The sequence below is a fragment of the Xiphophorus hellerii genome, chromosome 12, assembly GCF_003331165.1.
Source record: "Xiphophorus hellerii strain 12219 chromosome 12, Xiphophorus_hellerii-4.1, whole genome shotgun sequence".
Taxonomy (NCBI): domain Eukaryota; kingdom Metazoa; phylum Chordata; class Actinopteri; order Cyprinodontiformes; family Poeciliidae; genus Xiphophorus; species Xiphophorus hellerii.
Window position 1 is genome coordinate 24731386 of NC_045683.1, and position 21638 is coordinate 24753023.

General features: G+C 39.7%; 1 protein-coding gene across 1 annotated transcript in view; it reads left to right on the top strand.

Moving 5' to 3' along the window:
- Positions 1-473: 473 nt before the first annotated feature.
- Positions 474-21638, top strand: part of LOC116730110 (transmembrane protein 132C) — a 181368-nt gene continuing 160203 nt past the window's right edge. The window contains exon 1 of the mRNA XM_032579121.1: positions 474-1538. Coding sequence (XP_032435012.1) covers positions 1496-1538 — 43 coding nt within the window. The 5' untranslated portion in view covers positions 474-1495. The remainder of the gene's footprint in view (positions 1539-21638) is intronic.

Consider the following 21638-nt stretch of genomic DNA (forward strand, 5'->3'; position numbering starts at 1 on the left):
ACTTGCTTCAGTTTTTATGAATTCATGCGTGACAATTGCTTTTAAAAAAGAAACAAAACAAAATAAAAACAGGAATAAAGCAATGTGAGACTCGCAACGAGACGTCTGATCTCTGCTGTGAGGATAAACAAAGAGGAGTGGAAAGGACTAGCTCACGTTATGTAGAAAAGAAAGCAATGTGGCTGCTATCTTACAGTTCGATTTCTTTTGATGCCACCTTAAAATCTTCAAATTTTATTTGTTTCAGTCCACAATCTCCGCATACATGCACGCTGCAGTTCCCGCACCGCACGGGGTCGCTAGTGACTGCCAAGTGGTGCAGTCATGCAATTGGTTACACATGTCCGATAGCAACTTTTAAAGTCTTTTTCATTTTGGACGCACATGGGAAGCAGTTTTGAGGTTAATGCTAAAAAGACTATCACGCACCCCGAAAGTAAAACTGAATTTTTCCGTGTAAAAAAACAACAACAAAAAAAGAGGCTTAACGAAACGAGTGCTTTCTGCTACGACTAGACCAAATAGTTAAGATAACAGTTCTCTTTCTTATTTGTGGGATCTGATGTCCCCGAAGTGGAAGACACCTCCCATGGAGCGCCGCTGGCAGATGTTGTCAACCCTTCCTTCCCCTCTGCGCTTCTGTCTGCGCGCGTTGGACGGGGCTGGCAGCGCGTAAGCTCCCGACTCTGCAGCCTGGACTCTGTCTGTCCACATAAACACACAAGGATGAAGCCTTGAAGTCGGACTTTGGCGAAATCCAGGAACGACCCCGGAGCCAGAGACTAATTAGGACTGACAGAGGAAAGCACTGGCTCCGGTGCGCGCCGCCGCTGTTGCTGCTGCAATCTGTTGTTGGAGTTGCGCGCGAGAGACTTTTTAACGAAACGACAGGTTGCTAAGGCGTGGATGTATGCTGATCTCGAACTTTCCCCCCCTTTTAATTAACACGTGCACGTTTCGGGATGCCTGGCGCCTCAGTTCGGATTTTACGCACTTCGCCGCAAACAAGTTAAGGATGGCGCGTAACATCCAAACAAACTGAACATCCGAAAAGGGGGAATCGAACATTATTTTTCTCTTTATTCTTATTTTTTCGGGATGAGTCGGATGACGTGACAGACTAATTGTGAACATGCATCCGAGCAGGATTTCCTTCATTGTTTTCGACGTCTCCAAGAGTCATGCAGAGGCTTACGCTCTGAACATGCTGGAAAGGTTGACGCAAAGCAGCAAGTTTTCATTTATGTGATTCATGAATTATCATCATCATCATTATTATTATTATTTTTAATCAAATTAAGCCTAGTTAAATTTCGCTCAGTCCAGCTTCCGCGTGTGTGCACAAAAACCCTGGACGAGGCATGGCACTTATTCCAGGAAATACCTATTTGAATTTTTTATGGATGTCGGGTGGCTTCATGTGTTTAAACTGAGACATTTGGACATGCAATCAAATTTGGAGAGGAATTCCTGCCTTTCCACAATCCAGAGAAACATGTTGCACATCCTGCTGCTGCAGTCGGTGTTACTTTGGGGTGGTAAGCTTCATTTCACTTTATCTGCCTTTTCTCTTGTGGTTCAATGTTCCAATTGTGGAACCCACTAAGGACACACACAATGCTGTCAAAAAAAGTTGATAGTACTGTTACCCACGTATGTGTGGTGAAGTGAGACTCTGTTTTGGAGGGTCAATACCAGAGACACATAGGTTGCAATGCACTATGTCTAAACATTTTCTTGATATAAATCTGTGCTGCATGAATGCACACCCTGTCAATAGAGTTCTCATCTTCTCAGTCAGATCTTATGAAGTTGGTTTTATGTGCACCTGTTTAACCCACCCACAGCAGCTCTGACCTTAAATAACATTTTTTTCATGAATAATTCACCATGACAGAGATTATCTGGTGCCACAGAGTCACTCAGGCTTTATTAACTCCTGGCTTCTCAAATCATTTCAGCAAAAAAAATAAAATAATAAAAAATCACCTCAGATCCAAACTGTTGTATAAGGAAACTTCCAGCTTAGACAGACCTCAACTCGGAAGCAGCAGCTGTAGGCAACGATCTGCTTTTAGGAGTTCTTGCCAACATCAATGATTAGGCTTAGGCTGGATTTTGTTTGTTTCAAAGCAAGTGACATTGCACCAGTCAATTAGTGCTAGAAGCATGAGAACAACAGCATCTGTTTTGGCTGCTTAGCTGGCTGCATGCACAGCAGAGATCTGAGGGCAGCTGGTGGTCTGGCTAATGAATCTGTGCTTTCCTGTGGGAGAAGGCTTTGACTTTAAAAGGGCTGTTTGGGAATATGATCTTCTCAATTAATGTGATTATTCTTCCTCCTAATAACACCTGACTTAAGCAGCTTTCTTTGTTATCAGGATTCAGACATATTGATGTTGACATTTAAAAACAGCAACAAAAAAAGATTGCTGTTTTGCACTGAGACCTCAAGTACTTCTTTAATTGCTCGAATCCCTACAGCTCTTCCTGCTTCCGCCGCTGACTCAAATGGACAAAATGCTCATATAGATTCCCTGCTAGGATTAAATGATGGGTTTTATATATATATATATATATATATATATATATATATATATATATATATATATATATATATATATATATATATATATATATATATATTATCCAGCTAAACATTTCTATACTCCATCCATACCTCCAAATTTGGAGTTTAATTGACGCCACCTCTGTTGTGAAAGTCATGTGATTCATTGCTTTGCTTTGAAAAGTGTGGCAATGATGGCCGCCTTATGCCAAGGCCCTCTCTCGGTAACCGTACACGGCATGATCCTAATTGAGCTTTGTGTGTCACAAACCCCCAGGGACCCACTTCTAAAAAGTGATGAAAATTGATAACATGGAGCAGGAAACGGCAGGATCGGAGCTGTGCTCGAATAATGTTGGTGCAGCATAATGAGGCCGTAACCAGGTGGAGGAATCTGGCATTTTGGACAACAACAAAAAAACCCTCTTTGTTATAAGAAGCGGAAATGTTACCAAGGTCGATGAGTTAGCATTTTTTAATTGGGTAAACATTTCTGGAATAAAATTAATAATGTCATTCTAATTAACTGAATTACAAATACACCTATGTGTCCCCCTTAAAGGTATATACATTTTGTCCTGCTATAAATAAGTAGCTAGGTGTATTTTTCTGCTGTTTCATGGGATATATTAAGAGAGAGTAGTGCATATTAGTTTTGTGGAAGGGAAATGTATAGATTTCTTTCTTTTCTTTTTTTTTTACAGATACAAATATGGAAAGTATAGCATGCATTCATAATAGATCAATTTACCGTGACACTCCTAAATAAAACCCATTGCAGACATTGCAGATTCACCTACTAAAGTCAACTTTTGTTGATCTTTAATATCAATGTAAAGACAATTGTCTTGGCCTTTTGGCGATGGTAGCTATGGGAACGCACAACCGTTGAGAGACTTAAAAACAGAAAAAGTTTTAAGATGAAACATAAAATGAACTGGAATCAGGGAATAAAAGCTGAAAAAAAAAATTGAAGCAAGATATGGAAACAACTGTTCCGACTATCTCCATTAATTCTGACTGACGTTAAGCTAATTTGCGAAGCAGAAGGGAAGGAAAATGTGCAAAGCTGGAAAAGACGTATCTGAGATGACTTGCAGTGAAAGCTGGTTCCACAAAGTATCAACTCAAGTGGGAGTGAATACAAATGCTTTCTTTTCAGATTTTTATTTAAAAAATAGAACGTCTTGCTTCCTTTTACCTCTGCTCTACGTTATGTTAGTGAAATGCCAATGCACAGAAGTTCAAGTGGAATGAATACTCTTCCACTGCACTGTAATTTCCCTTTCTTCTTCATTGTTAATTTAATACCCTATATGTCTTGCAGTGAGACACCTCAGCGGTATTCTTAGGAGGAACGTTCGCTATCTTCTCCTTTTGCCTAATCCTTGAACCTGAGAAGGAACAAAAGTGGAGTAAAACCAGTCAGCGTTGTTGTGTCACACCCACGCAGCCCATGTGCTCGTCTGCAAGACGCAATGTGTCTTCTTGTGTTTTCTTTTTTCCCTTCATCATTAAGAATGTAGAAAGCTAGGATTGATTCTTGAAGTGTTGGTGAAATTCATGCACTTCAGCTGGAACTTTGCAGAAAAATAATCTTAAAATTAGCTGGAATTTTACTAGTTTTTATGAGTAGGTTTTTAAGAAAAAGTTAGAATTTACCTATTTTAGTTCTTAAATTGACCTAATATTTAATCAAAAATACAAAAAAAAGTATAAACAAAAAATAAAAATAACTTTATGATGCATATCTGAGCTAACAATTTTGAAGTTTAATTCAATTAAATTCAAAATACCTTGTTAATACCAGATGGAGATGAAGTGTTGTTGCAACTCACATTAACTTTCTTCAAATTGTTATTGTAGACTCTGATCGCTGTGGGCAGGAAGAATCTCCTGTTGCGTACAGTAACACAGTGAATCTGATTAGACCTCTGACTGAAGATACTCTCTTGTTGTATAACAGACTTATAAAGAGGATGCTTAGGGCTGTCTGTTATTTTCTTGCTTTTATGAAGAATCCTACTTTCCACCATCATCTTCAGTGGTCTACAGAACAGAACCAGCCTTCTTTATCAGGTTGGTGGGTCTTTCCAAGTTCCTGGTTCCGATGCTGCTGCCCCAGTGGACAATGGCAGAAAAGCTTATGCTCTCCACAACAGACTTACAGCAGATCCGCAGTGTCTTCCATTAAACACTGAAAGACCTAATCTTCCTCAGTCTGCTCTGTCCCTTCTTGTAGATAGCTTTATTGTTTCACCCCCAGTCCAGTCTGTTGTCCAGATTAACACTGAGGTATTTATACTCAATCATCTCCACTTCTTTTCCTATGACTGGAACAGTGTTCAGCATAACCTCGTTTCTCTTGAAATCTACAATCATCTCCTTTGTTTTGTTTATTTTCAAGATAAGATTATCTTTTTTTACACCATTCCACAAAACGGTCCACCAGTTCTCTACTCGTCTTCTTGAGCATCTCTGACACACAGCAACGCCTGCAGAGTCGGGTGTAGAGCTACAGTATGTCTGCAGATTAAAGGAGTCGGTTTTGTACTTAAGTTTAGCGGTTTACAGAGCGAAAAGGAACGGTGGGTGTACAGTCCACGGTGGTGTTTCTGTGCTGTTGACCACCCGGTTAGACACATGACCCTTCTGTCTCACAAAATTAAGTAGTCGAATAGTCATTAATCCCGAAGATTGTTGAGGCCTCCACTTTTATCTTCTGGAGTTTCTGAGAAAGCAATTCAGGCTGAGTTGTGTTAAATGCGCTGGAGAAATCAAAGAAAATGATCCTCACACTGCTGCCTGCTTTGTCCAGGTGATAGTGGACTTGTTGAAGCAGGTTTATGTTTCAACTCCCACTCCGCAGTGATAAGCTAACTGGAGGAATCCTGATATGTTCTTGTTTGCTCACTCAGGTGGGCCAAAAGGATTCTCTCCAGGACCTTCGTAATGACAATAGGCTGGGCATTGTCAATGCAGTCAGCAAGGCAACACAGATTAGGTACAAACAAAAACAATTGATGGACAACAAAATATACTGGTCAGACTCAAATATTTTTCATAATCTGGGGGGGTTGATGTAATTTGATATACTAAAAATGTCACCTCATATACCACGGCTTCTGACATTCTTCTCCTTGATTTTTTTAACATTTCTTGGTGATGCAGAAAAAAGTTAATATTCACAATCAGATGGATTTTAACTCTGTCGTAGCTTAACATTCTGATATTTGTTGCACAGAAGATGGAGTGAACGAGCATCCTCTTTTGTCCAGACTCATTCTGTCAGGAGTTTCTGGGGGTGATCTTCATAATAAAAATGTTCGGTTCTCATCGTTTTTTATGGGACAATTTGGCATGTACTGGTGCAATCCATGGAAAACAACAGTCATTCTTTCAAGTGACATCATCCCTGAGCAACTCACATCTGGATGGTTCTCCACCACCCGCAGACTGAACCGACAGCGGAGCTGCTCTGGCAGCGCTGCAGCTGTTTACAAGATGTGGGAGTGCAAGTGTGTCTCCTACCGTCCCATATGGGTGGCGGAGTGCACGGCGTTGTTTCTGTATCTGACATAAAGGTGCTATAGATCTTGACATAGAAAAGCATAGAAAGGCTGTGTGAGGTGCAAAGTACAAAGTCGACTAAGTTCGATGTAACACCCAGGAAAAGGGTTAAGGCGGTCCAGAAGTTGACCAAATATCCTGAAAAGGCCAAAAGCATGGCATGCTACTCAGACTTGCTGAAGATTGCACAGATTGTCTTTTTGCATTTTCCTCACACTATGCAGATGTTGAGAGGGTTTTCTCAACATCTGCACAGACCAACAGCTGGCACCCTAACAGTTGCTTTATAACAGCTTTACCTTAATGCGGATGATCGGTGGTTCTCCTCTATAGTTCATGCCATGACTATTTTTCCTTTTGAAACTGAAAACATTTCCACACCACTGAACTTGTGTTTTTTCCAACCCCGCAAAAGAGTGAACCACCGGTAGAGTTCAGAGGGGCGGTGCTGCTTCACTGCAAAGACTCCCGTCATGCCAACACTTTCTTAATTACTTTAAACTGTAGTAACATTATGACAGCTCCATAATTGTGTTTAAAGCTTCCATCATTATGGTTCATCACCTGTAATATTAACTCAATTAATGATGGCTCCCATTAAACTCGACAGTTCAGGGTTGTGGTATCAGAATCCTGAACTGTGATTAAAAGATTTTAAAAGATTTTATTTCAAAGTTAATAAACAAATTGATGAAACACCTAGCTGAGAAGAACTATAAGCTGGAATGTTTGGACGAAGAGCACTCGAGCAGAAACTCTGCTCCAGCTGATATTTGCATTTGAACTTGACTTTGTCCCGCTGGATGTGTTTAACCCAAGTCCAGGAGGCGTCATATGAAACCACGACTCCTAAAGTCTGCTTTGCACCTTTGACAGCTCATCAATTATACTTGCACCAAGAGCAAAGGCTCACGAAAGTCTTGGCTCGTACTGGATGGACAAATGTAAAAGCTGGGCTTCGCTTGCTTATTTACAGAACAGAAAACATGAAAAGAAGAGCAGAAACCTCCAGCCAGGTGGTATTTTTATCAAGGCTATCTCACAGCTGCGCTTTGAGCTCACTTTAGTGCACTTTTGAGATTTGCAGCCGAGGACACTGATGAAAAGAGGCATATTTTCTCCATCTCTCAGGCCTAATTTGGCGCAGCTCGGGTGGTTGTCGAAGTTTCCGCGAGGTGAGGGCAGGAGAGAAAGATGCGCCCCACGTACTCTGCATACGATGTAATTTCAGCTCCTTCGCAGCTTCATTTCCGCCCTCCACAAATGTTACTTGCTTTACGTTAGTGTGAGACTGTGCATTTTAGTTTGCTTAATGAGCATTTTTATGAGACACACTGAGTAGGTGGACATATCTAAACAGCTCGTAGACTCACTGTAATGCTGCTTAAACTTAAAGTATGTGTGGGAGGCATACATTAGGGCTTCCTAATAAGAGAGTCAAAAGAGGCTTTTTGCCCCCTGCAAATTCAAATATCATTAGTGTAATGTCCTGTAATATTTCCACAAAGCTTATCTCCCCCTCTGTTAATTGGCTCCCTGTGACTGCTATGATCTCACATTCAATTTAATGAAATTTCACATTTAAGGGAGTTGAATGGGGGGAATTGGAAGCTTTAAAGTTTAAACGATGCAATGTGTGTCTGTGTTGCTGTGCTCATTCAATATTTGCAAACATGCTGATTCAGTGCTTGTGTGTTCTCTCATCAACTGTGTCTGGATAAAGGGCCTCAGCTTTATAAATGTGGTGGGGAGGGTTGGGAGGAGGTGCTGGGTTGCTGGTGGGGTCTGTCTTACGGCCAAACTGTCTGCTCGGGTTCTTTGCGTGGCGAAAACACCGGAGACCAGAAACAGCTTGTGCCAAACTGCAGACTGCTGCGCTGGCATTAAAAAAAAAAAATATATATATATATATATACACGCAATAAATCATTGTTAATCATGAGCTCGGGCCGCAATGACAATTTCAGTTTGGACCGAGAGCTTGTTAAGCTTGCATGGTAGTGGGCTAAACGCTGACCTGATTGCTAACATGCGAACAATGCTCGCATTCTGATGTTAAAGCAAACAGGAGTTACAGAGTTCAGCCGGAGACAGTTTATGCAGCTGAGATGACATGCTATGAGCTGCGGTAATTGTATACGATGCAAAGACTTTCGTCACCACGTGGGAGCGACTGAAGTGTTGTGTAGGTTTGTGTGAATAAATGATATCGTAATAACAGATAGGCTGTCGAGGTTCACTAAGTTTGCCTCAGTAATTGTTGAAATGTTTGTGTATTTAGCTTATACTTAGAGCATCGAGCCACAGGTCAGAAAGAAGGATTTTTTAAATATAAACTGGTCTTGGGAAATATAAAAAAAATTAAAAAATCATTGAAATAATTAGAGGGTTTGTCAACTGCTGCAAAGGCCTATTGTAATGATTTATATGTATTTTTCTCTTCCATCTTTCTATTTTCCTAAGGACTTTGCATTGACTTCCATTGATGTTTCATCCATTTCTAAAGCCTAATTTTGACTCGTACCATAAACCTAACCATTACCAGTACATGCCTAACCAGAAACCTTTCCTAAACTCAATTCACACCTTAGTCCTAATCCTAACCGCTAACCCAAACACAGCAATGCTTCTTATGTATATGACTCTGACTCTGGGCCCAATAAGGAGCAGTGGTGTTCACAAAGTTGGAAAATGGGCCTTTCAACGTGTTAAATACTAAAAAACACACTCACACCTATGTGCACATTTGTATGCAGGAAATACACAAAGAAAACTTCATACTGTCGTCATTTCATAATTTCGTAGACTTACGCTCTCTGCTGTCACTGTGCTAAAGGTATAATACCGGTAGAGGAAACGTTTACGAGCATTATGTTCTTCACACGCAAAATCATAGGTTCAAATGTGGCCAGCATTAAATCGCCATCCAGTTCTCAGGATCAGATTTAAATTAGAGTGCCAATCAGACTAACCATTAAATATGTAGCCGCATGCAGAGTTCATTCTGCATTTAGCTCATGCGGATTGTTCATCTAGAAGTTTGCTGATGGCTAGTAAAACGGAGAAGTGTGGGGCAGCGTAGCTTACGTGCAATCAGACAAATCAACACAGAAAAAGCGGACGATGACAGAAATGTTGGGACAGAAATGTTGAGCCACGTTCTTTGAGTAAATAACATAAGTACATGGAAATCCATTAAGGGCACAAGGACAGAAACATCTAACAATGATGGAATTGGACGGACGTACTTACCTGGGTAAATGGAGCATAAATGGCTTTCTATACCAAATACCGTGGGAAACCATAATACCGTTGAGAGACCCTGCTTGTTCCATAACAGCCGGCACATAAATACACCAAACAAGCAGTAATATAGAATTTTCTATTGCCGTTTTAATCAATGTTGGGTAATTTGATGATCATATGCACAATTTTCACCTCTTTGATATGAACTTTGATGTTCCTATAAGTTCTTTTGCTCAGAAGGCTTCACCATAAAGGCAACATGGTATATTTAAAATATGAGAAGGCTTCAAAACCTCCTCAGATCTGTCACGTTCCCTGCTTACTTAAGATAACGTAGCTTCCGCCCCCCCCTTCATGTAAATGCTTTATCTCTTTTACAAGACTCGAACATTTCCATTGTGTGTGAAAGGGAAGGGAGATAAAAACAGAGGTTTCACAGAATTTATTGTAATGCGCAAGCTACTGAATCGTAGGATATGCATGAATACCAGAACAAAAAGCGGATTATGGTTTTCTTCAATAATGCATTAATAAAATGTCATTAGGCTCTGAGCTTTCTCTGGGAAACAAGAAGTGCTAAGGCAGCACTACACAATATTAGATATTTATGTAATATATCCTGCCATGCAAATTCACTCCAGAACTTAATTTCCTTGCAGGAACACATTTGGAAATTTGTGCAAATATGGAAACGGTTACAACCTCAATGACGAAAAATATAATTTGTATATAAACAAAGTCATTCTTCACAGGGAAACTTACATTAATCTATTGGTTAATGTACAAAATGGCCATGACTACATCAAAACGGATGCAACATTTGAGCTGGTGCTACATTTCAGAGGCATCGGCCTCATGGTGCATTAAGAGGCAGAGATCTGACAGGTACACACTGTCATGGCCCATTGACTTCTATGTGGTGTGGCTGATTGATTGTTGAGATTATGTTCAAGTGGGAGCCGTGCATCTCTTTATGATTCAGTGCGGCGTGCCCATGCAGGGGAAGGATGATGAGCACCTGTGAAACTACCCATAAATTTCGACTTTAAAAAATAAAAAGTGTTGGTTTTGTGTTTTGAGCTGCTTTTTTTTGAGAACCATTCGTATAGTTTGTTTTAACCTGCCATCTGTGTCAGAAACCGGAGCTGCATAGTGAAAAACGTTTGGCAGTGCTTTTGTGCAGAATGTCTCTTATACTGTAGCTGTACTGTAGCTTCATACTGTAGCTTTGTTTCAAGCAAAGCTGATCTGGGCTTTCTCTTTAATGTTGCAGTACAGAGTTGCTCCAAACTGGACCAGCTGGGGTGATGTACAGTTAAAATCCTCCATTATCCTCCCCAGCAGCTTGCCACCATGAGAGTGTGAATGGGAGAACGGATGTAGTGCGGAGCGCTTTTGGGGGTCCTCTGGACTTGTAAAAACGCTACACAAGTACTGGCCGTTTACCATTTACCAAAGCAGTTCGGTGCTCGTTATCCAGCGAGAAGTCCTTCGCTGCTTTGATTTTAAAGACAACACTCAACAGAAATACTGTAGCTCATCAGAATAATCATGTTTTCAGCTACACCCGCGCTGAATTCTGAATGACCTGAAAGTGTAGTTTGACCATTGGCTAGATGGCACTCGATGTAATTGGTATGCCAGCTTATGTGTGTTTGTCTCCAATCAGCCTTAACACAATCACTGGTTCCTAATCAGCGAGAAAGTAATGACCACCACTGAGTAGCTTTAATCAGCACACAAGTTAGTCCGGCAGGAGTGGCTGAGTGTTAATGAAGTCCCTCGTGTTGGTTTACGGAGTCTGGATGGGTGTATTTGCAGACAAAGACCACAGAGTTTTTTTGCCTGGCATTTGTTCTTGTCCGATCTTGAAAAAAAAAAAGAAAAAGATTTCTTTTACTGCTGTCACTTTGCCCCCGTTGAGCAGAAACATTTGCTCCTGGGTGTTTTGGCAGCCAGACTGTTTATTCAGCATTGTTTTGTTTGCCCTGACAGAGGACAGCGAGCTTATGGTTGAGGATTAAAGATGTCCAGCTTGAACCAAAGCAATGCAACAGCCATGAGTCATTGGTCCTGTGGTGATCGGTAGTGCTGCTGCAGCCAGGAGGGGCGGCGCGGTCTGTTTCAGCATCCTGCAAGAGTCACTATCTGTGCCTTCAGATTGTATTGTTAACCCGGAGGCCCTTCATTTTCACACTAATTGGAAAAAGCAACCTCAGGCAGAAGCAGAATGACCCCAATGATAGTGAAGGATTAGCCTAAAATTTTTTTTAATTTAAATCAAATTGGCAGAATTTAAATTTATTTGGCTTATATTTATATACCTGGTATGGCCTAAAAGTGAGCCTGGACTGAAATATGTCGTCAAACTAGTACAGGTGTTTGTCCAGGATGGGACATAATGACATTGGCAGGTCAAAATATTTCAGTTTAGTGATATGATGACAAAAATTTCTGGTGACACATGTCAGGTAAATAAGTAGATAAAAAGGAAAAGAGGTGATTCGCTTCCTTTTTAATAAAAAACCTGACAAATCAATTTGTATACTATTCAGTTTCTGCTTCCTACTAACAAATGAAACTGCAGAAATTAGGAAGGGCACAAATTCCTTTACAAAGCAGCTATTTTTACTGTGAAGTTACACAACTTATTGACAGACTGGAACTGCAGCTGTTTTCTGTGAGAATTAGGCTGATTAAACATCTTAAACGTTTTGAGCTGTCTGGAAGAAGATTATGTTGAGTGTCAAGTTCGAAGTCTTATGATGTAATAGTGATCTTGATGGAAAATTAGGAAAAGGAGGGACTTGGGGTTACATTTCTGAAGTTTATCCGACAATCTGCTGCAAAACTTTTGAGGTAGAACAATGAAGGCTGCTCGAATCAGACGAGGCTGTTTACTTCCTGGGAACCGTGAGCATTTCTTCCTCAATGGTTCTTCTACCTCGGCCCCGACAGTGATAGCTGTCCTTTTGAACTAAAACACTTTTTGAGCAGACCTGATTGGCACATTAAACATGTTTTTAACACAGACCAGAAATATGGCTTAGTGAACATGAGTATTTAACCCTATGATGGTTAATCATGGATTGTTGCAATTACAAGGGAATAAAGTGATTAACCTTCGTGGTCTCATATTTTGTCTCTTGTAAGTGATTCCAGTGTAGCTGGAGGTGGTTTCATATTTCCTGAATGGCAGCATGGATTGTCAGAAAAAACACAATTATTATAAAGCTAATACGCATTTTGCCTACATAATCAAATCTAGCAGGACATGAAAACAGCATAGTCTCTTTAAAAAGATAAAAGAGCTCAAAGCTGAATGGTACACAAAAATTGAAAGGGAGTTGTAAAACCATGTCTTTTGCTAATTGTGTTGCTAAGTAATCTCAGCAACACAAACAAATTATAAGGTATTTCCTTGCATTTTATGCCTCCAACCTATAAAGCAACCTTTTTTTTTTTTTTTTTTTACAGTACCTCTTGTTGCATTACTGCACATGCCTCTAATTCAATTAGATACAGTCAGGCATATTAATAACAGTTACAGTGTCTCAATATTTTGTATGTGTGGCAGCCATACTGAATATTGACCTCACTGCTGCTATGAGACGCCGTACTTTCCCTTCTTGGAAAATCCAACTTCCAAGCAAAATTGGGAGCATCAGATATGACATGAGCTCAGACATGATTGTGTCTATATTTTGCAGCTTCGCTATGGTTGTTTTTTCAGTCATTTTGTCACTAAATCTTTCTCAATGCCGTAAAGCGATTGTGTTCGGGAGGAAAAAGGAGTCTGAAAGTTAAGAAGTGTAAGCTGGAGGTGGGCTGCTTGCTGACTGTGTCAAAAGGTGACAAAAACTTTACAGGCTGCCAGTGAAAGGAGAACTGCTGTCTGCATGTCCTAAAAGCATGCATTCTGTTGGCACAGCAAAACTAAGCAGAATAAATGACTAGAAAGATGGAAAATGGCCAACCTATCACTTCATATGAGCTTCATGTGATTGGCTCTAATAACTGCAGCATTTTCGTCTTTGATGCTTTAGATAAGTGTGAGCAGGCAGCTTGTGGGACCTTTTCAGCCCTGCTCGACTGTATTTGATTACTATTTACTGCCTAGTTACGGCTTTTTTTGTACATTCTCTCTGAACCTTAAAGATTGTTGTGTCAAAGCTCTGTAATTAGATGTTCTGGGAGTATGGCAACTGCTGAAGCTCGAAGTGATGTAATCCGTGCTGCATCCTTAATTGTACATCCCACGAGTACGATGGCTAATTTAACCAGTGAAAGAGAAAGAAAAAAAAAAACAGCATTCATTTTTGTTGTTGTATTATTCTAAATACGGAATATCTCTGTTGGGTTACATTTCTATTCTGCAGAGTGTTTGTACATATAAAGCAGTAAAAATACATACTTTATCACATGTATAGTGATAACCAGTTTTGTTGCGTCAAAGCATTGTTTAGCCAAAAACAACATTCTTCAGTCACAAGAAATAAGGCATCTTTTTATCTCTATATGTTAAAAAGCATATGCAAACCCTTAAATGTTGCATTATGGTAAACTCACACTAAAAACTGTAAAAACACAAACAAAAAACCTAACTTTTAATGTTGGTGCTTTTTCTCGTTGGGGGAAATAATTATAGATTTTTTGCATGTGTATGATGTTAAAGTAACTTTTTTTTTTCCTGCTGCTTAGCATCTCTGTTTTATCAAACGTAGTTTAAAGCTTCAAACTTTGAGATCTTTAAATATTTGGAGGTGCAAATACAATTTTAGCAGCACAAATGGATCACTGTTGACTAAGACCATTTTCCTTTTAGATAATGTGCGTTTTTTAGTAACCTAATTGCTGCTTGTGCCACTCTTGGCAGCAACAACTGTCATTAACCATTTGTGATAATTGGCAATGAGTCTTTTACCCCAACTGTGGAGGAATTTTTTTCACACTCTTCTTTGCAGAATGGCTTTAATTTTACCAAATTAAAAGGTTTTCAGGCATGAACGACCTGTTTAGCAGCATTACAGTAGATTTTACATACAACTGCAAAAAATTTATGTTTGATTATTTTTAGCCATTCAAAAGTGGGCTTGCTCTTGTGCTTTTAATAACTGTCCCACTCCATAACATAGGAATGTTTTTGCTTAATGTAAGAAAACTCTGACAACTAAACATTCTTATGAACTAGAATTTATGTTGACATCCAGTCCTGATGAGTAGACTGTTAGGATCTCCACACCAGTACACTGCTGCCACGCCAGACAGTCAGTATGGAAATGAAAGAAATCAAATGCTGGGTTAGTTTTACACCAGACATAACAGGATGCACACATTTCAAAAGGTTTAACTCTTGTCAGACTTAAACCCTGTTGTTTAAGTCTGACGGGAGGTTTTTGTTCGACAAATGTCAGATGGGCCTTTGGTTCTTTTGGGCCAGCAGTTGTTTTCACCTTGTAACGCTCTCAGGATGCCATTTGAGCCCAGCTTTTTTTGTTGTTGTTGTTTATTGCTACACGATGAACACTGACCTTAACCGAGACAAGTGAGGCCTGCAGAGATTTAGATGTTCTGTTTTTTCTTCTTTTTTTTTTTTTCGACTTTCTGGGTGAGTCCTCAACGTGCTAACTGTGAATCACTTCAGTCCCAGTGCCCTACAGGCAGGTCCACTTAGGAATTGGATTTGTAAGCATTTTCCGACTGACAGATGTCGATGACTTTGCTTTGCAACTTTTGTGTAAATTCTTTAGATCAGGGTACGAAAGTGTTGCTTTTTAAGATCTTTTTTTCCCCTCCCTCATTGTGTTAGACAGGTTCTATTGAAATGATTTTTTCATTTTACAGGCAGGAAATGAGGGTTGAGTATGGCTTGCGGAACAAAAATGAGGGTAATCACTATTAATTTATGGTTTATTAACAAGAGGGTCAGTTACATTTTCACATAAGGACATGTTTTAACTTAGGTAATCTGTGATGAAAGAAATTGCTAAGTGTGACAAAAAGCTAAAAAAAAAAATCTGTAGAAAAACATGGTTTTTCACTGTACTGTAAGTCAGGAACTGGCTACATGTAAATTGTTACTTGCCTCAACTTGCTGATATCTGGAGCCAGAGTAATGATTAAGAGATTTAAAACAGCTAAAACTGTGACAAGCAAGGCTGGACAGGGATCATAAGTTTATCTTTCCACCACACGCAGCGAGCAGGATGGCTACGGGGGACAATAAAATCTGTAATGCTGACTGATCCAGTTGTTAGAGACTGGTATAAATAAACTCAATAGAATTGCTAGAGAAAAGAGTGGCGTTTTAGGGTCACCACATCTCCATAACAACTTATTTTTAGGCTTTTGTATCCAATTTGAAAAAAACAATATATATTGTCTACGGTTGTATGGTAGTGTGTGACATTCATTGAGAGACATATTGAGGATCTTATCGGTATTTCAACAAGGCAGCGTTCGATTAAAAGAGAGCTGCATCTGATAATATTTTGCGATGTGACCTGCAGGGAGAGTTTGATCTCTGAAACTACCAGCTTCTACGACAGAAAAGGCAGACAAAAGACGCAATACTGTTCAATACACAAACTGAGACAAAGGTAGAAAAATCAAGAAACTATTGCGGGTCACTTCTCTCGCACAATAGCATGTACACAGTCCATAACACCTGAAGGTTCGGGATAGAGGACAAGTGCATCTATTATGCGATAAGGAACCAATCTCTCACACGGTTTCACAGAGGGAACTGGAAAACACGTGATTTATATTCGCCATATCTCTTTATGCCATGAAATATAGAGTCACGCTGAAACAACTCAGCAATGTGGAATATGCAAAGTGCCAGGAAAAGCGCGCTGAAGTGGGGTTTAATCATATTAATGGCATCGCTGTGCCTGAACTGAGAGTACATGTTTATGCACCGCGCGCCGGTTAGACGTTTTCCCCGCACCGCTCCCATTCTTTGTTGAACTGTTCAATTCAAAAGGTGGCTTTTCCTTGAATAAAAACCAATCAATAAAAAAAATCAGCCAACCTTCTCAGGCAGAAGCCTCTTTAATTGGGTTAGTTAAGACAGCACTCAATAATTAAACGCTGAGGTGAGATACGGATGAAACGGCTAAATTAAATGAAAAAGCCACGATTTCTTATTCATTTTTCCTCTTTCTGCTCCGTTTTTTTTTCTTTTTTTTTCATCTGTGTGGAGCAAATTGGTCCAATGACAGATTTCCATGATATTGCAGATGGGATATGTGACATTTATTTGAAAGCTAATTACCCAAATTCTCCTGCTGACTTCCAGCTGTAGCTCACATATTTCTTCATTAGCCAGCTCATTACTCTTGGAATACCTTATAAAACAAGAGGCGGGGGTGTTGGGAAAGTATTCGTAAGGCTTGTCCTTTGCCATCACAATAACATTTTTCCCTCTTATAGGCTTAACATTTTGCAGTGCTCTCAACAAATTAAATCACTAGAATCAAAGTTCAAACGCATTAAATCGCAGGGCTTTATTCCGCGGAGGACGGAGAGCAAATTACAGCGCTGCCAACGGCCCCAGGAAGCTGTTGCATGTAATTAGGAAATGTTCAGGGAGGTCAAACTACTGCGTGCCAAACATCATCTTCTAGCATATAATATTTTATCGTGAACCGCCTGATTTATGAGCCGAAGTAGATGTGCGAAGGATTTCCAGATAGCTTTACTGCTTTATCCTTGGAAGCACTCTAACATCTGCTGTTGAGTAGAGGCTATCTCACCTTGGAGAAGTAATGCTGATAATGAATCTGGGATCACTTATTTTCTCTGCTGATCATGTATTGTTTCAGATTGTTGATTGAGCTTTTAATTTGTTTTTTTAAATTATTTTTACAGTTTGTGTGCAAAACAATTAGTCTGAGAAAGTTTTTATTAGTAAACAGAAAATCATGCTGCTTTTGTTTACCATATTCCCGGCTGAACATTCAAGCCGATAATCTTTATCGGGCGCAAGCGTTTTATGCCAAGGAAGCAAAATGAATTTTAGGTCACGACAAATTGCTAACAGTATTCTGTTAATTATAAGAGATTAAAAAAAGTGGGTCGTGTTTTGTTACCGGGTTTTTCAAGGATAGTTGTTGTCTGCACATTTCCACTTTTTAATTTCTTGCAGTACATTTCGTTTTTCCTTTTTTTTTCTGATCTTGCCAGCTGTCAACAGTTTTCAGGCATAAAATTGTTCTGATTCTGTAGTTTATTTTCTGTGGGCAGACTCTTTTGTCCAGAGCCGTGGGATAAAATGCACAAATAATTGATTTACGCCAAAATCTTTATGAGCTTTCATGTGTTTACAGCAGTATTACAATCAGTTCACAAAAGTATTCATATAACAGAAGAAAAAGGAGACATGTAGATAATTTTGATATATAAATTGTGTGATGCCTGCATTTCTACTCAGCCACACAGAGTCAATACTTTGTAAAGCTGCTTTTTGGTGCCGTTACACCTGCAAGACATTTGGGGAATCACTCCACCACCTTTGTACATATAGAGACTGAAGAGCCCATTGTTCTTTGCAAGATTTGAGCAACATAAATGCTCAAATCTTGATGCACATTCACAGTAAAATGTAGTTCTGCCCTTTGACTGAGCCATTCTAACAGATGGATATGCTTTGACTGAACCATTTCCATCTTAGCTCTTGACCTGCTGGAAGGTGAATCTCCTCCTCGCTTTGAAAACTTTTACGGCCTCTAATGTTTTCTTTCTGGATTGCCCTTTACAAAGCTTCGTTCTGTCCACACAGAATGATGAAGTTTAGTGTACTGAAGGTGATGTGCAGTATTTTATTACTCCTACACATAGCATTTTTTACATTGGCCTCAATAATGTTTGATGTAATCTGAACCAGAGCACCTTCTGCCACATGCTTGGTCATATCATTTGGTTTGATATGACTTTATTTCAGCAACAGGTTTTTTATGCTACTCCTCCATAAAAGACAATGTTTTTTTTTTAAAGGTTTCATTGGCTCTAGTGGCCTTTATTTGACAGTTAATTGGGTAATGAGAGAAGGGGGAAGACATGCGGCAAAGGTCACCAGGCCGGGAATCGAACCTGCGACAGCCGCGACGAGGACTAAGGCCTCCTTATGTGAGTTGTGCTTAACCCCTGCGCCACCACAGCACATCCCCATAAAAGACAGTGTTTGCATGTGAATGCAGAACTAATTATTGTCTTTGTGAAATATTCTCCCACATGACCTTTGCAATGTGTGCAGCTCCTCCAGAGTAACTCTGGACATTCGGCCTGTTTCTATAGAGCATAAAATACTGACTAAATATGCAAATAAGACTTATTAGATTTGTTGCTATAAATGCTTTAAAAAGCATTTGTCCTTTTCCTTTCTCTTTTGACTCCTACATTACTTTACTAATACATGATTGCATAAAGTTTTCAAAGTTAAAGCGATATGAATTTTGCCAGGCGTAGGTGTATTCCTTCACAGTAGAAAAGTTTTGTGTCATGTATGTATGATTACTACCATGGCTTGGAGTTGCATGGTGACTGCAATTGTATGTGGAAGCTTATGTAAATACTAAAATGCAGTCATTTTCTTGCCCATCCCTTCTGTTGTTTTCAGACTAATATTGGTTAAACAGAAAAAAAAAAAGATGCCGTCTGTTGAGGATTAATTCAAACTTTGAGTTTTAGCTTTGCCTCCAAATCAGCCCTCCTTCCAAGGAATATCTTTAGAAATAAAATCATAATTAGGCTTCTGTTTTGTTACCTGTTTTTTTTTTTTTTTGCAAACACATTAGAAAGCTCTCTGCAGCCCTGCTGGCTCAGGAGAAATTGACTGGTCTTTCACGATCCCCACACACTAGCCTGTGTTTAGTGTGAGCTGCTGTCAATCATGGAAATAAAGTTCAGCTTGGCACCTGGACAGGAGGGCTTTGAATACAAATTATGTTCCGCATTGCTTGTTAGAAAACTCTTTTTTTTTTTATTAAACAAACGGTGCATTTCTCTGCCCCAAAAAAAGAGAACATTTTGCATCGAGTTGGGCTCTGTAATGGCAAGGTTACATTTTTAATGATAAATTTAAGGGTAAAATCTCGAGTTGCTATAAAATCTGCCTCCAAAGCAGAGAGAGGCATTCTGGGATTTATGGTCCTGTGATCTGCAAGAGGAATGAGAACATTTTCCTTTTTCCTGACTTTCTTCTTCCACATCAATGAAGCATAATGTGACCTCTGATAGCTGAAGTGAAGAGCTATCAGAGGGTAATGTCTTCATTTCAGCCCCTCTTAACATTTGAGATATGTTAAGTGGCAATGGAACGTGAATGTGCTGTTCTCAAAGCTGAAGTGTTAGCAGCAACAGCTAAAAATTAATAAAAATGGACAAGCAAACTGATTCAAGCAAATTTGACGAGCGTCTGTCAACGGTGATGCTAGAAATGGGTGAATCAGCAATGGGGTTCATGACGATCATTGCTCATTGGTCGACATGGGGAGTTGAATGCTTGTCTGCGTGGTTGGATCCAACAGAGAACCTAGTGAGGCTTGCTGAGGAAATGTGTGCTGGTGCTGACAGAAAGGTGCCAGAATACACAGTATAGGGTGAATAAATTAAGTACAGGACTGCATAGCTGCAGATCAGTCAGGATGCCCAAACCAACCTCTGTCAACTGCTGAACAAGAGAAATGTGAACATCAGAACCGGACCACAGAATCACATTTGTAAGTTGATTTGACACCTACCGTCTACATTTGATTTAGTGGCGTCTTTTAACTGAATAACGCAAAACAAAATAGATCAGGACTGCTTTCAGGAGCATATTCACTGGCTTGAGTTGTTGACTTAACTTTACATCCCCCAGAGCGCGACCGAGCATCTCTGTGGTGCATTGGTCAAACAGGTCCGATCCACAGATTTCACATCTCACAACAAACAAGACTTAAATGATCCTAAAGCACACTAAGAGCAGTTTAGTGAAATACATTCCTTGACAAGTCAGGACTATTTTGGGAACAGCACACTGTTAATGTAGGCGGTCGTAATGTTATGCCTGATAGATGTGTCTGAACTTATGTGGTTTTGAAAACTATTGCAATCAAGTGACAAAGTGGTAGGTGTGAGTAGTTTGATGGCAATGCAGAAAGAATGGACCTTAGCGGTTTTCTTACTCTCCTCTGGCGAATTGTGGTTTCTGTGACCTTCTGTCAAGAGGAGTTCGCAGTCGGACAGCGGGGAAGCAGGGTGGGGTGTCCCGTCAGACCGTCAGTTCCCAAAACTACACTATAAAAACCTTATAAAAGTCCAAGCATTGCCAGTGCAACGCCTACGGGGAGAAGCTCATGGGTTCCAATAGAACTTGTTTCTTTTGACTGAGGGAGTATTACTGCAATAAACAGGTTAGTTTGTCAGGTTTGATCCAGAGTTAACAGCTTAAGTCTTCCACACCAATAAACCAAAATGAGGTAGTGAGACAAATACCAATAGGAATACAGTGTTGTGTAAAGTTTTTATTTATTTTTACTTTTAAGGTTTAATTTTGGCCATTTATCAGCATAATTTGTGAAAATACTTAACTGCAGTAAAACATGAGGTGATACTGTTATGAAATTTAAAATAGGAAGAGGCAAAATGGCAAAACAAGGATGCAAATCAGCAAACTGCAAGTTTCCAACACCCTATAAAGACTATGTCAAAACAACTACTTTAAAATTTTGCATATCTATTAGCCTCCTATGTCTCTAAGTGACATAAATAATTAAACAAGTTTCTGTGAAAACATGCATTTTGTTTTATGCAAATGCATTCAGCAATGCGTTATTTCCTCTTTTCCTACCTCTGATTTATCAGATTTGTGGAACATTTTCACCACAACCACTACTGATTCAAATAAAGCTCCAAAGGGACTCTCGAAAAAAAAAAAGGGCGGGGGATTGAGGAAGCAAGCTCAAAACCCAACATGTCACTGTGGAGACAAAAACGATGTGGATGAGTACATGCTTGTTGTTTAATGTATATAAATAGGCTTCTGCATTGTTTCCCAGGAGCAGCAGCTATTTTCTATCCCTTGGTGCAGGTGAGTGCAGCATGTGCAGTACTTAGAAAGGGCAGGAATGAGACACGTTGACCTGTTTTTATAGTAGAATGACAGGAACTGAGAGTAATGTGTGTGGAGAGTGCAACATCAGCTATTGCTTCCTTTTTTTTTACACATCTTTGCAGCAAATGAGGTTTTCAGTGGGAATAAACTAAATAC